General features: G+C 50.3%; 1 protein-coding gene across 1 annotated transcript in view; it reads right to left on the bottom strand.

Moving 5' to 3' along the window:
* Nucleotides 1–6,605, bottom strand: part of cox7a1 (cytochrome c oxidase subunit 7A1) — a 30,109-nt gene extending 23,504 nt beyond the window's left edge. The window contains exon 1 of the mRNA XM_072490394.1: nucleotides 6,428–6,605. Within this exon, the coding sequence (XP_072346495.1) occupies nucleotides 6,428–6,442 (15 nt within the window). The 5' untranslated portion in view covers nucleotides 6,443–6,605. The remainder of the gene's footprint in view (nucleotides 1–6,427) is intronic.
* Nucleotides 6,606–12,446: the final 5,841 nt, after the last annotated feature.

Here is a 12,446-nt window from a genome sequence, read left to right as displayed (position 1 = left end):
AACCCTCTGAAAGAGCGCCCTACATTGGCCCACTCGCCCGCCCATCCCCATAATCCTCTAACCCCACCCAACCTGCGCATCTTCGCTCTGTGGGAGGAAACCGGAGCACCCGGAGGAAACCCACACACAACCACGGGCCATTTTTATTGGCGTAGGTAAGTAAGCCTTCGAAGTAATTTTTTAAAAAATCAAAAACTTTAAAAATGTGTCTATTGGTATCCTCGCATCTCAAAAGAGAGTTTCATTTTAAGAGCCTCAGCGAAGGCCCATAAATAGGCACAATTAACAGCAACTCACAGTGCGCTGGTTTAGCACAGGGCTAAATCGCTGGCTTTGAAAGCAGACCAAAGCAGGCCAGCAGCACGGTTCAATTCCCGTACCGGCCTCCCCGAACAGGCGCGGAATGTGGCGACTAGGGGCTTTTCACAGTAACTTCATTTGAAGCCTACTTGTGACAATAAGCGATATTCATTCATTCATTAATGTGATCTGGGGCATGGTGTGTTGGTGTTAGTGGTATTGTCAGTGATCCAGAGACCCAGTGATCTGGGGACCCGGATTCCCAACACAGCAGATGATAAATCAGAATTCAATTAAAATATGGAATTAAAAGTGTAATGATGTCGAATTGTCGTAAAAGTCCATCTGGTTCACTGATGTCCTTTAGGGAAGGAAATCTGCCGTCCTTACCCGGTCTGGCCTACACATGACTCCAGACCCACAGCAATGTGGGTGACTCTTAAATTCCCTCTGAAATGGCCTCCCAAGCCACAGGGTAATTGGGGATCGACAATAATAGCTGGGCCCGGCTAGTGACTCCCACACCGAATGGATAAACAAAATGACATTTTTTTTTTGGTGGGAGTTGATTTCCTTTGCAACATTTTTCAAACGAGCACAAAAATCCCAGAAACCTGATTCTCGCTGGACGTAATCTACACTTAAAGCTCCGCACCGTGGTGAATTGGTCCAGTTTCGAAACTGCTGGCCCCTGAGCTTTCAAACCCAGTTTTCAATCGCTGCATTTATCTGCATTCCATTTACCATTTTAACTGCTTTCCCTGCCCTCTGGCCTTTATGAGGCTGTCACGACCCCTCGGGGATGGTCCCGTGGTCAATTCTGTGGTGTTCTTTGTGATTCTGTCCTCAGGATGGATGTCGTAGTGTTCACAAAGACCACTGAAGCTGAGTTCATTAACAAAGCTAACTTTTATTTACACTACTTATTAAAGTTCTACCACTTATACCTATCGGAAACAATAATCTAGTAATCTACAATCTACACTCAACTAACACTAGTCTCCACACTCCATAACTGTACTCTGATCTCTCTCACTGCTCCTCTCCAGCCTTCTCCCAGAAGCTTGTGAGTCAGTGCTTTATGTAGTTCTGCCTCTAGCTCCAACTAGTGGTTAATTATGATATGACATTAACCTTTTGTATTCTGAACATTTCCCATAATGTCACAAATTCCAATCCCACCTTGACCCAGAGTCAAGACACAATGAAAAAGGTTTGTCACTTTAATACAGAAGTAACCTTTTATTATTTCACAGTAATATAATTAAACTGACAGAAATGTAACTGACTACGTAATACCCTTTAGCTAACCCCCCTTTCCAACTCGCCCCACTCTACACACACACACACACACAGATATACAAACACACACAGATGTACACACACACACAGATATAGACACACAGATATACACACACACTCAGATACACACACGCGCACACACACAGATATACACGCACACACACAGATATACAAACACACACAGATATATACACACAGATATATACACACACACACTCATAGATACACACACACGCGCACACATACAGATATACACACACACAGATATACAAACACACACAGATGTACACACACACACAGATATATACACACAGATATATACACACACACACTCATAGATACACACACACGCGCACACATAGATATACACACACAGATATACAAACACACACAGATGTACACTCACACACACAGATATATACACACAGATATATACACACACACACTCATAGATACACACACACGTGCACACATACAGATATACACACACACACAGATATACAAACACACACAGATGTACACACACACACAGATATATATACACACACTCATAGATACACATACACACAGATATACACACACACGCACACACAGATATACAAACACACACAGATGTACACACACACACAGATAAATACACTCAGATATATACACACACACTCATAGATACACACGCACGTGCACACACAGATATACATACACACACTCATAGATACACACACACGCGCACACACACAGATGTACACACACACAGATATATACACACACACACTCACAGATACACACACAAAGATATATACACACACACACACTGACACAGACAGACACACTCACCGATACAGACACACACACACACTCACACAGATACACACACACACAGATATATACACACACACATTCACAGATACACACGCGCGCACACACACAGATACACACACACACATTCACAGATACACACACGCGCACACACACAGATACACACACACACACACAGATATATACACACACACACTCACAGATACACACACGAAGATATATACACACACACTGACACAGACAGAGACACACATCGACACAGAGAGACACACACACCGACACAGACAGACACACACACCGATACAGACACACACACACACTCACACAGATATATACACACACACACACTCACAGATACACACAGTGCACACACACAGATACACACACACACAGATAGAGACACACACACTCACAGATACACACACACGTGCACACACACAGATATACACACACACGCACACACAGATATACAAACACACACAGATGTACACACACACACAGATAAATACACTCAGATATATACACACACACTCATAGATACACACGCACGTGCACACACAGATATACACACACACACTCATAGATACACACACACACGCACACACACAGATGTACACACACACAGATATATACACACACACACTCACAGATACACACACAAAGATATATATACACACACACACTGACACAGACAGACACACTCACCGATACAGACACACACACACACTCACACAGATACACACACACACACACACACAGATATATACACACACACACACTCACAGATACACACACGCGCACACACACAGATACACACACACACAGATATATACATACACACACACTCACAGATACACACACGCGCACACACACAGATACACACACACACATTCACAGATACACACACGCGCACACACACAGATACACACACACACACAGATATATACACACAGATATATACACACACACACACTCATAGATACACACACACGTGCACACACACAGATGTACATACACACACAGATATATACACACACACACTCACAGATACACACACAAAGATATATACACACACACACTGACACAGACAGACACACACACCGACACAGAGAGACACACACACCGACACAGACAGACACACACACCGATACAGACACACACACACTCACACAGATATATACACACACACACACTCACAGATACACACAGTGCACACACACAGATACACACACACAGATAGAGACACACACACTCACAGATACACACACACACGCACACACACTGATATACACACACACACACAGATATATACACACAGGTATATACACACACACACTCATAGATACACACACACGCGCACACACACAGATGTACACACACACACAGATATATACACACACACACACAGATACACACACAAAGATATATACACAAACTGACACAGACAGACACACACACCGACACAGAGACACACACACACCGACACAGACAGACACACACACCGATACAGACACACACACACACACACAGATATATACACACACACACACTCACAGATACACACACACACAGATAGAGACACACACACTCACAGATACACACACACACACACAGATAGAGACACACACACTCACAGATACACACACACACACACAGATAGAGACAGACACACACACAGATACACACACACACACACACAGATAGAGACACACACACTCACAGATACACACACACGCGCACTCACACAGATATACACACACACACACACAGATATATACACAGAGATACACACGCGTGCGCACACACACAGATATACACACACACACAGATACACACACACGTGTAGACACACAGATATATACACACACACACTCACAGATACACGCACACCGACACAGAGAGACACACACACCGACACAGAGAGACACACACACCAACACAGAGAGACACACACACCGACACAGAGAGACACACACACCGACACAGAGAGACACACACACCGACACAGAGAGACACACACACCGACACAGAGAGACACACACACCGACACAGAGAGACACACACACTCACACAAGTGACTCCGGTCTTGGTGCGATTCACGACCCATGAGTGGGACGGCACCGACGCCACGTGGAACTAGTACAATCCCAAACAATGCTGCCGTGTGATTCGAGGGGTCGGGATTGGCAGACAAGCTGCAGCTGCCTATAGGCACTCCACTCCCCACACACACTCACCCCAGCTAAGAAGGTGGCACTTGTGCTGGAGCCCGCCCATCCTGGGGGGAGAGGGGGGCAGGGGGCTGGGGAGGCCCCTCTGCGACCCATGGCCCTAAGTTCAGAGTGGGCTGTTAGCGGCGTGCGCAGCTGCATGGCTGCCTTGCCGGCTGCGGCAATGGTGCTCCGTGCCCCCCCCCCCCCCGTCCTATTCATGTATTTGTCCAGATGCCCCTTAAACGTCACTATCTGTGTGTGTGTCACCTCCTGGCACCAGTCTGGAATCTACCCCTCACCGGTACACGTTAACTCACGTTACAGCTCGGAACTAACCTTCCCCCCTTCAACTGTGGCTCTGCGCTCTCACACAATCCCAGAATCGTTACAAGCACAGAAGAAGGCCATTCGGCCCATCGTCTCTGCACCAACTCTCCGAATGAGCTTCACCCCGTAACATTGCACCCCCCGTCCTGTTCAGATAGCAGTCCTTTAGAAAAGTTTCCCCTGAACCTGCCCCCATCACTCTCTCAGGCAATGCTTCCCAGACCCAGGTACGGCGCGGTGGCACGGAGGTTAGCACTGTTGCTTCACAGCGCCAGGGTCCCAGGTTCGATACCCGGCTCGGGTCACTGTCTGTGCGGAGTCTGCACGTTCTCCCCGTGTCTGCGTGGGTTTCCTCCGGGCTCCGGTTTCCTCCCACAGTCCAAAGATGTGCAGGTTAGGTGGGGTTACGGGGATAGGGCGGGGGATTGGGCCTGGGTAGGGTGCTCTTTCAGAGGGCTGGTGCAGACTCGATGGGCCGAATGGCCTCCTTCTGCACTGTAGGGATTCCTTTTTTTTTAAATTTAGAGTAGCCAATTCATTTCTTTTTCCAATTAAAGGGCAATCCTCCTAGCCGGCACATCTTCGGGATGTGGGGGCGAAACCCACGCAAACTGGGGGAGAATGTGCAAACTCCACACGGACAGTGACCCAGAGCCGGGATCGAACCTGGGGCCTCGGCGCCGTGAGGCAGCAGGGCTAACCCACTGCGCCAACGTGCTGCCTCTGTCGGGATTCTTAACCATCTGCTGCTGTGTGAAAATGTTTTTCCTCCTGTCGCTCCTTTGACTCGTCCCTTTAAATCTGGGGCGTCTGGTTCTCGATCATTGTCACCTCTCCTCGAAGAGCTGAGGTTCTTCAAACCCCGTCTATATTTCAGCCTTTTGATGTTGTCCTTCAGTCGACTGTCTGCGGCACCAACGTCTCGTCTCCTTCGCACACTGCCACTCTGCATTCCATTGTATTTTTGGCTCAATGTGAAGGACGCAGTGCCGCCCGATGGACACAGGCCTCAGGCCTGAGTGAGGCCTGTCCCGAGGACAAGTCAACGAGCCTCCCACATCAGCCTGACCCCTTCAACCCCGAAAGGTCAATCAGGGAGCAACCTAACTTTTACAGTCCGGAATGATTGGCGTGAGCAGGAACCAATGAGGGAGGGGAACCAGCGACCAGTGGCCTATCAGCAAGCTAAAGGGGGCCAGCACCCAGATTAATCAAGTTGGGTCGACTCAGCAGAGTGTAAGAGTTAAAATAATTGTGTTTTGCAGCATCAAAATCGACGGCAAATGATTCAAAACGAGGGTAAGAAATAAAGGCCGAGGAGACAAGGCATGCAATATTTTTTGTTACAAAAACCTGGAATTTTAACACTCGTAAAAGTTGTCCCAACTTCTGTAAAAGTTTCTTAATTCACATCGAATAGCGGTGGGAAGGAGGAAAAGAGTTTCGAAAAGTTAAGCCTGAGGTTTTACCAGGAGGTGCTTCATGCCGTGTGGTTTTCAGCTGTCCGCCCTGTCCTTCGCTTCTGGAACTACCGTCCAAGGGCATTAAGTGTGACAGCTCTGAAACGCTGCAGCAAACCCACTGCCAGGTCACAAGTAAGGGCAGCTGCAGAGATCAAACTTCAGCCGGCATTCGCCATAGCTGGGACAGTGTGAGATAAAGAAGGAAATGTTTTGCGTTGTTGTAGAACTTTTCCAAAACCCCCCCCCCTCCACCCCCTCCAGTTTTTTCCCACAGCCAATTGAGCATGTTTGAAATGCTGTGATTGTGGACTCAGTGAATGGTCACAGTGCCGAAGGAGGCCACTTGGCCCATCAAGTCTATGCTAGCCCTCTGTAAGGGCAACTCAGCGAGCCTAGCTTCCCTACCCTTTTCCTGCGGTTCTGGCATTTTCTTTCTCTTCTCTGTAATTTTTCAATTACATGGTTGAAGTAGACCCTGCCACCCTCGAAGGCAGTGAATTCCGGACCCTCAACAACCGCCGTGTAAAACTAAGTTCCTCATATCGCCGTTGGGGTCTTTTGTCAATCACTCTAAATCCGAACCCTCTGGTTCTCGAACGTTCCATCCATGGGAACAGTTTCCTCCATCTACTGTGTCCAGACCCCTCATGTCTTTGAGCACCTCTGTCAAGTCCCAGAGTCCTAGACTTTTTTACAGCACAGAAAGAGGCCCTTCAGGCCCTCCTGTCTGTGCCGGCCATCAAACACCGATCGATTCTCATCCCATTTTCCAGCCTTGTGTGCAGTGGCCTTTCACATGCTCATCAAAATGTTTCTTAATAGTTGTGAGGGTTCCCGCCTCCACCACCCTTTCAGGCAGCGAGTTCCAGGCTCGCACCTCCCTCTGGGTGAAAAGGTTTTCCCTCACATCCCCTCTAAACCTCCTGCCCCCTTACCTTAAATCTCTGCCCCCTGGTCACCGACCCCTCTACTTAGGGGAAAGGTTTATGCCTATCACCCTATCTGTGTCCCTCATAATTTTATACACCTCGATCAGGCCCCCCCTCAGCCTTCTCTGCTCCAAGGAAAAGGACCCCGGCCTAACCAGCCTCTCTCCATAGCTGAAACACTCCAGCTCAGGCAACGTCCTGGTGAATCTCCTCCGCACCCCCTCCAGTGCAATCACATCCTTCCTATAGTGTGGCGACGAGAACTCCGCACAGTCCTCCAGCTGGGCCTTAACCAGTGTTTTATACAGCTCCATCCTGTGTCATCGCTGCTCTTGTATCCTATGCCTCGGTTAATAAAGACAAGTATCGCATCTGCTTCGTAACCACCTTATCTACCTGTCCCACTGTCTTCAGGGATCTGTGGACCTGCACCCCCAGGGACCTCTGGTCCTCTGTACTTCCCAGCATCCGACGTTCATTGTGCATTCCCTTGTCCAGTTTGTCCTCCCAAAATGCGTCACCTCACACTTTGCAGGGTTAAATTCCATTTGCCACTCTTCTGTCCGTCTGACCCCCCCCCCCGTCTATATCACCCTATAATTCATGAAGGTCCCCAATTTCTCAGCCTCGCCCCTCGTCTGAGGTGTGGTGACCCTCAGGTTAAATCACCGCCGGTCATTTATTGCAGTGTAGGATCCAGGCATGATTGACGGGCAAAATTACCCAATCATTGCCATTTTCACCAGGAATTGTGGTATCATTACATACGCTGCCATCATTTTACAAAGGTAAGGACAGCAAGTTTGCTGTTGACAGTTGCACCGGGACACAGTTGACAGGGGCATCACGGCGGAACGGTGGTTAGCACTGCTGCCTCACAACACCAAAGGCCCGGGTTCAATTCCAGGCTCGGGTGACTGTCTGTGCGGAGTCTGCACGTTCTCCCCATGTCTGCGTGGGTTTCCTCCGGGTGCTCCGGTTTCCTCCCACAGTCCAAAGGTGTGCAGGTTAGGTGGGTTGGCCGTGCTAAAATTGCCCCTTAGGGTCAGGTTGCAGGGATAGGGCAGGAGATTGGGCCTAGATGCCTCTTTCGAAGGGTCAGTGCAGATTCAATGGGCCGAATGGCCTCCTTCAGCACTAAAGAGATCCTGTGGTTCTTTTCTGAAAAACGCCTCTGGCTTGGGCTTGAGACAAAATGGGTTTGATCTGCACAATGCACTCACCTTATTCAGTGAGTTTAGCATTGAGCAGGCTAATATTTACTGGAGTGAACGTTGTCAAGCTGGAATTCAGTGTTCTGTTATGGGCTTTGTTTTGCTTACCTTGTGTTTTCCAGTCCTGAAGCTGGTTTGTGCGTTAAGATCTTTTGGTTTTGATTCAGAACAAAGTTGAACAATTCTAATTGTCAGTCAGTCTGGGGCCAGCTCTGGAACGGCCCAATAAGGTTTCCTCAGTGGCTTTACGGTAGGAGATTTCCATTCCCCCTTTTGCTAACCTGTCTACCAACTGTGGTCAAGGGGGTATCGGAATGACCTTTTGGCAGTCCCTACGAGACTTAAACGTGGAGCAGAATGGCATTAGGAAAGTATGCTGCGCCCATAGGTCTAGGGATCGAAACCGTCTTCTGTTATTTACATTTTCAATCACAAAAAGAGGCTGTCCAGTAGCACATCTGTATTTTGGGGGGCACTTTGGTCGGCTGGACAGCTAGTTTCTGGTGTGGAGCCAGGCCAAGAGCAGGTTCAATTCCCCGTACCGGCTGAGGTTAGTCATGCAGGCCCCGCCTTCTCAACCTCGTCACTCCGCTGAGGTGTGGTGACCCTCAGGTTAAATCATCACCAGTCAGCTCTCTCCCCTCAAATGGGAAATCAATCTCTGGTCATCTGGGACGATGGCGACTTTAGTCACTTAAGAAGCTGTTGGGAGGGGCATCAGGAAGTTCAGTCATTCCAACGGCGTTACTCCACCTAGGTGGAAATGACCCTGATCTGCCAGCTATTCATTTCTTCAACGATGCCCAAACAGAACCTTGGGCTGTATTCTCCGACCCTCCACGCCAAAAACGCGCTCGGCGCGGGGGGGGGGGGGGGGGGACGCCGTGCGCAATCGATGCGGTGCTGGTCGGGCAAGTGGAACGCGGCCCCCGCGCCGATTCTCCGCGCTCGACGGGCCGAGTGCCTGCCGAGCCCCGCCGGCGTGGTTCACCTGTGGTCCCACCTGACGGGACCTCGGCGTTCTGGCTGCGGGGGGGTGGGGGTGGGGCGGTCCTGGTGGGGGTGGGGTGGGGGTGGGGCGGTCCGACTCCCGGGGGGGGGGGGGGTGAGCCTCCACGGTAGCCAGGCCCGCAATCGGGGGCTACCGATCGGCGGGCGGGCTCATTCCGGTGGGGGGGGGGGCCTATGTTCCTCCACCCCGGGCCCCTGTCTGGCTCCGCCATGTTGCGCGGGGGGCCCGGCGTGAAGACAGCTGCCACGGGCATGCGCGGACCCGCGGCCAGGCAGGCGTAACTGCAGGGTCCCGCCGGCAGCTGAAGCTGCGGGACCCCCCCCCCCCGGGCCCTGCTAGTCCCCTTGAAGATGGAGGATCACCCCGGGCTTTCGAGGAAAAAGTCCGGAGTGATTCCCGCCTGTTTTCCGGCAGTCGTGGGGGCTTAGTCCCCAGAATGGAGAATCCCGCCCCACATCTTTGCACCCTGGCTGGTTGGAATCAACGTGGCCGACCGTGTGGGCAGAGAAAGCAGACACTGGCTACATTGCACCATGCAACACAGCTGCACTATTCTGCAACACTGCAGTGTCTCCCCCCTCTGGCCGTTTGCTTCCAGTTCAATGTTGCTCCGTTGCTGCCCTGGTGACAGATCAGGGTGTGGGGGATGGGGGAATGATCATTAATATCACTGGGGAGCGATGAAGAGATCGTGATGGTCGGAGAATGGGGACCGAAGGTTGGCGGTGACTGGGATTCAGGGGACAAAGGATTCGGGAGAGTCAGGAAGGTGGGAATAGCGGCTGGGTTGGTTTCGACCTTTTGCGGACTTTTTAGAATTGATGTCAAATTTATAAAATTTCTGTAGAACTTTGCAGAAACTCTGGACGTTCCAGGAGCCTTCCTGCCAAAGAAATGAGTTTTGAAGAGCAGGTGGTGATGTAAGAAACGCATCAGATCAACTGGGCACAGCAAGATCCCACAAATAGCAGCTGTTTTGAGATGTTGGTTCTGGATGACATTGACCAGGGCACTGGGGTAGATGCTCAGGATCTTGCTCAGGATAGTGCCAGCGGGCTTCCTGCGAGGAAGGCCGGGATTCTCCTTGGCGAATCTGCTCCGCTTCCCCTGCTGGCGAGGACAGAGAAATTGCTGGTGGCAGGATTCCGTACTCCCGTCGCTCGTCAATGGGAATTCCCATGGAAGCCTCCCCACGCCGCTGGGAAACTCGTGGGCGGGGGTCCTCTGTTGGCCGGACCTTGAGAACTCCGCCCCGCCAGCGAACGGCCTGGAGAATTCCGGCCAACGTCTCGGTTTAGCGTCTCGTCGGAAAGGCAGCACCAATGAGAGGGCAGCACGGCCCGGGAACGTCATTGGTGCACCAGCCTCATTGAAGGCCTCAGGCCTGTGGATTGGCATTTGAACCCGCGAGCTTCCGACGCTGAGGAGGCCGAGTCCTCGAACATTTTCAAGCGCAGGTCTCGATAGGTGACTGATGAGCGGGGGAATTTCGGGTCACGGAGAGAAGTCAGGAACGTGGACTGAGTGAGTGTGAGGTTAAGTGACAGATCCGGCTCGAAGGACAGAATGGCAACCCCCATTCCTGTTTCTTATGGTCTTAATATCCTCTGGGAAAAGATTAACCCAACATCTCACCTACTCCGGCCACGTTCGTCAGCAGAATTCCTGCTTCTCCGTGTCCGAGTCATCATAATCTGGTACCTTCGCTGTTTTATAAAAATATTGAACCAACTTCCTCCACCCTTTCAGACACAGCTCCAGGGTCACAGGTTCGATTCCGGCTTGGGTCACCGTCTGTGCGGAGTCTGCACGTTCTCCCCGTGTCTGCGTGGGTTTCCTCCGGGTGCTCCGGTTTCCTCCCGCAGTCCAAAGATGTGCAGGGTAGGTGGATTGGCCATGATAAATTGCCCTTAGTGTCCAAAAGGTTAGGTGGGGTTACTGGGCTACGGGAATAGGGTGGAGGTGTGAGCTTAAGTAGGGCATTCTTTCCATGGGCCGGTGCAGACTCGATGGGCCGAATGGCCTCCTTCTGCACCAGGATTCTATGATTTAGTGAATGGATACACTTTAACATCTTTTCTGCTGATGGCTGGATGACATGCAGTCCCTGTGAGCTTTATATTTGTTTAGCATTTGACAAACAAAAGCCCAGTGCTCGTACACATTGAGAAGCAGCCTGTTCTACGGCAATATTGAGGTTTATCAGATACAGCTCTGTTTTAAATTGCCAGGTTTATATTCAGGTAAAATGGAGTCAAGGTTGTGGTCATAGAATAATAGAATCCCGACAGTGCAGGAGGCCATTCAGCCCATCGAGTCTGCATCGACTCTCTGAAAGAGAGCCTTATGCCCGTATTCCCACTAACCATTGTACACTAAGGGCAATTTATCACGGCCAAATCCACCTAACCTGCACATCTTTGGACTGTGGGAGGAAACCGGAGCACCCGGAGGAAACCCACGCACACACGGGGAGAAGGTGCAGACTCCGCACAGGCAGTGACCCGAAGCTGGAATTGAACCTGGGACCCTGGCGGTGTGAGGCAGCAGTGCTAACCACTGTGCCACCCATCAGGTCATCTGACCTGTTCGGAATATAGGCTGGTGGCAAACCTGGTTTAGTTACTAAGGGAATAAGAGAAGTCGAGGAAGTTACAAAAGAGTGCAAAATACCTTGTGAGGAGCATTTAAGAAATCTTGGATCACAATCTTCAGAGAAGAGAAGATTGATTTTTGATTTAGTTGAAGTTTAAGAAGGCAAACAGCCTTCATTGGCCGGGCATTGAGTATAAGAATTGGCAAGTCATGTTGCAGCTGTATAGAACCTTAGTTAGGCCACACGTGGAATATAGTGTTCAATTCTGGTCGCC

Source organism: Scyliorhinus torazame, chromosome 25 (genome assembly GCF_047496885.1).
Source record: "Scyliorhinus torazame isolate Kashiwa2021f chromosome 25, sScyTor2.1, whole genome shotgun sequence".
NCBI lineage: Eukaryota > Metazoa > Chordata > Chondrichthyes > Carcharhiniformes > Scyliorhinidae > Scyliorhinus > Scyliorhinus torazame.
Note: the sequence above shows the minus strand (reverse complement) of the source record. Positions and strands in the feature narration are given on the sequence as shown.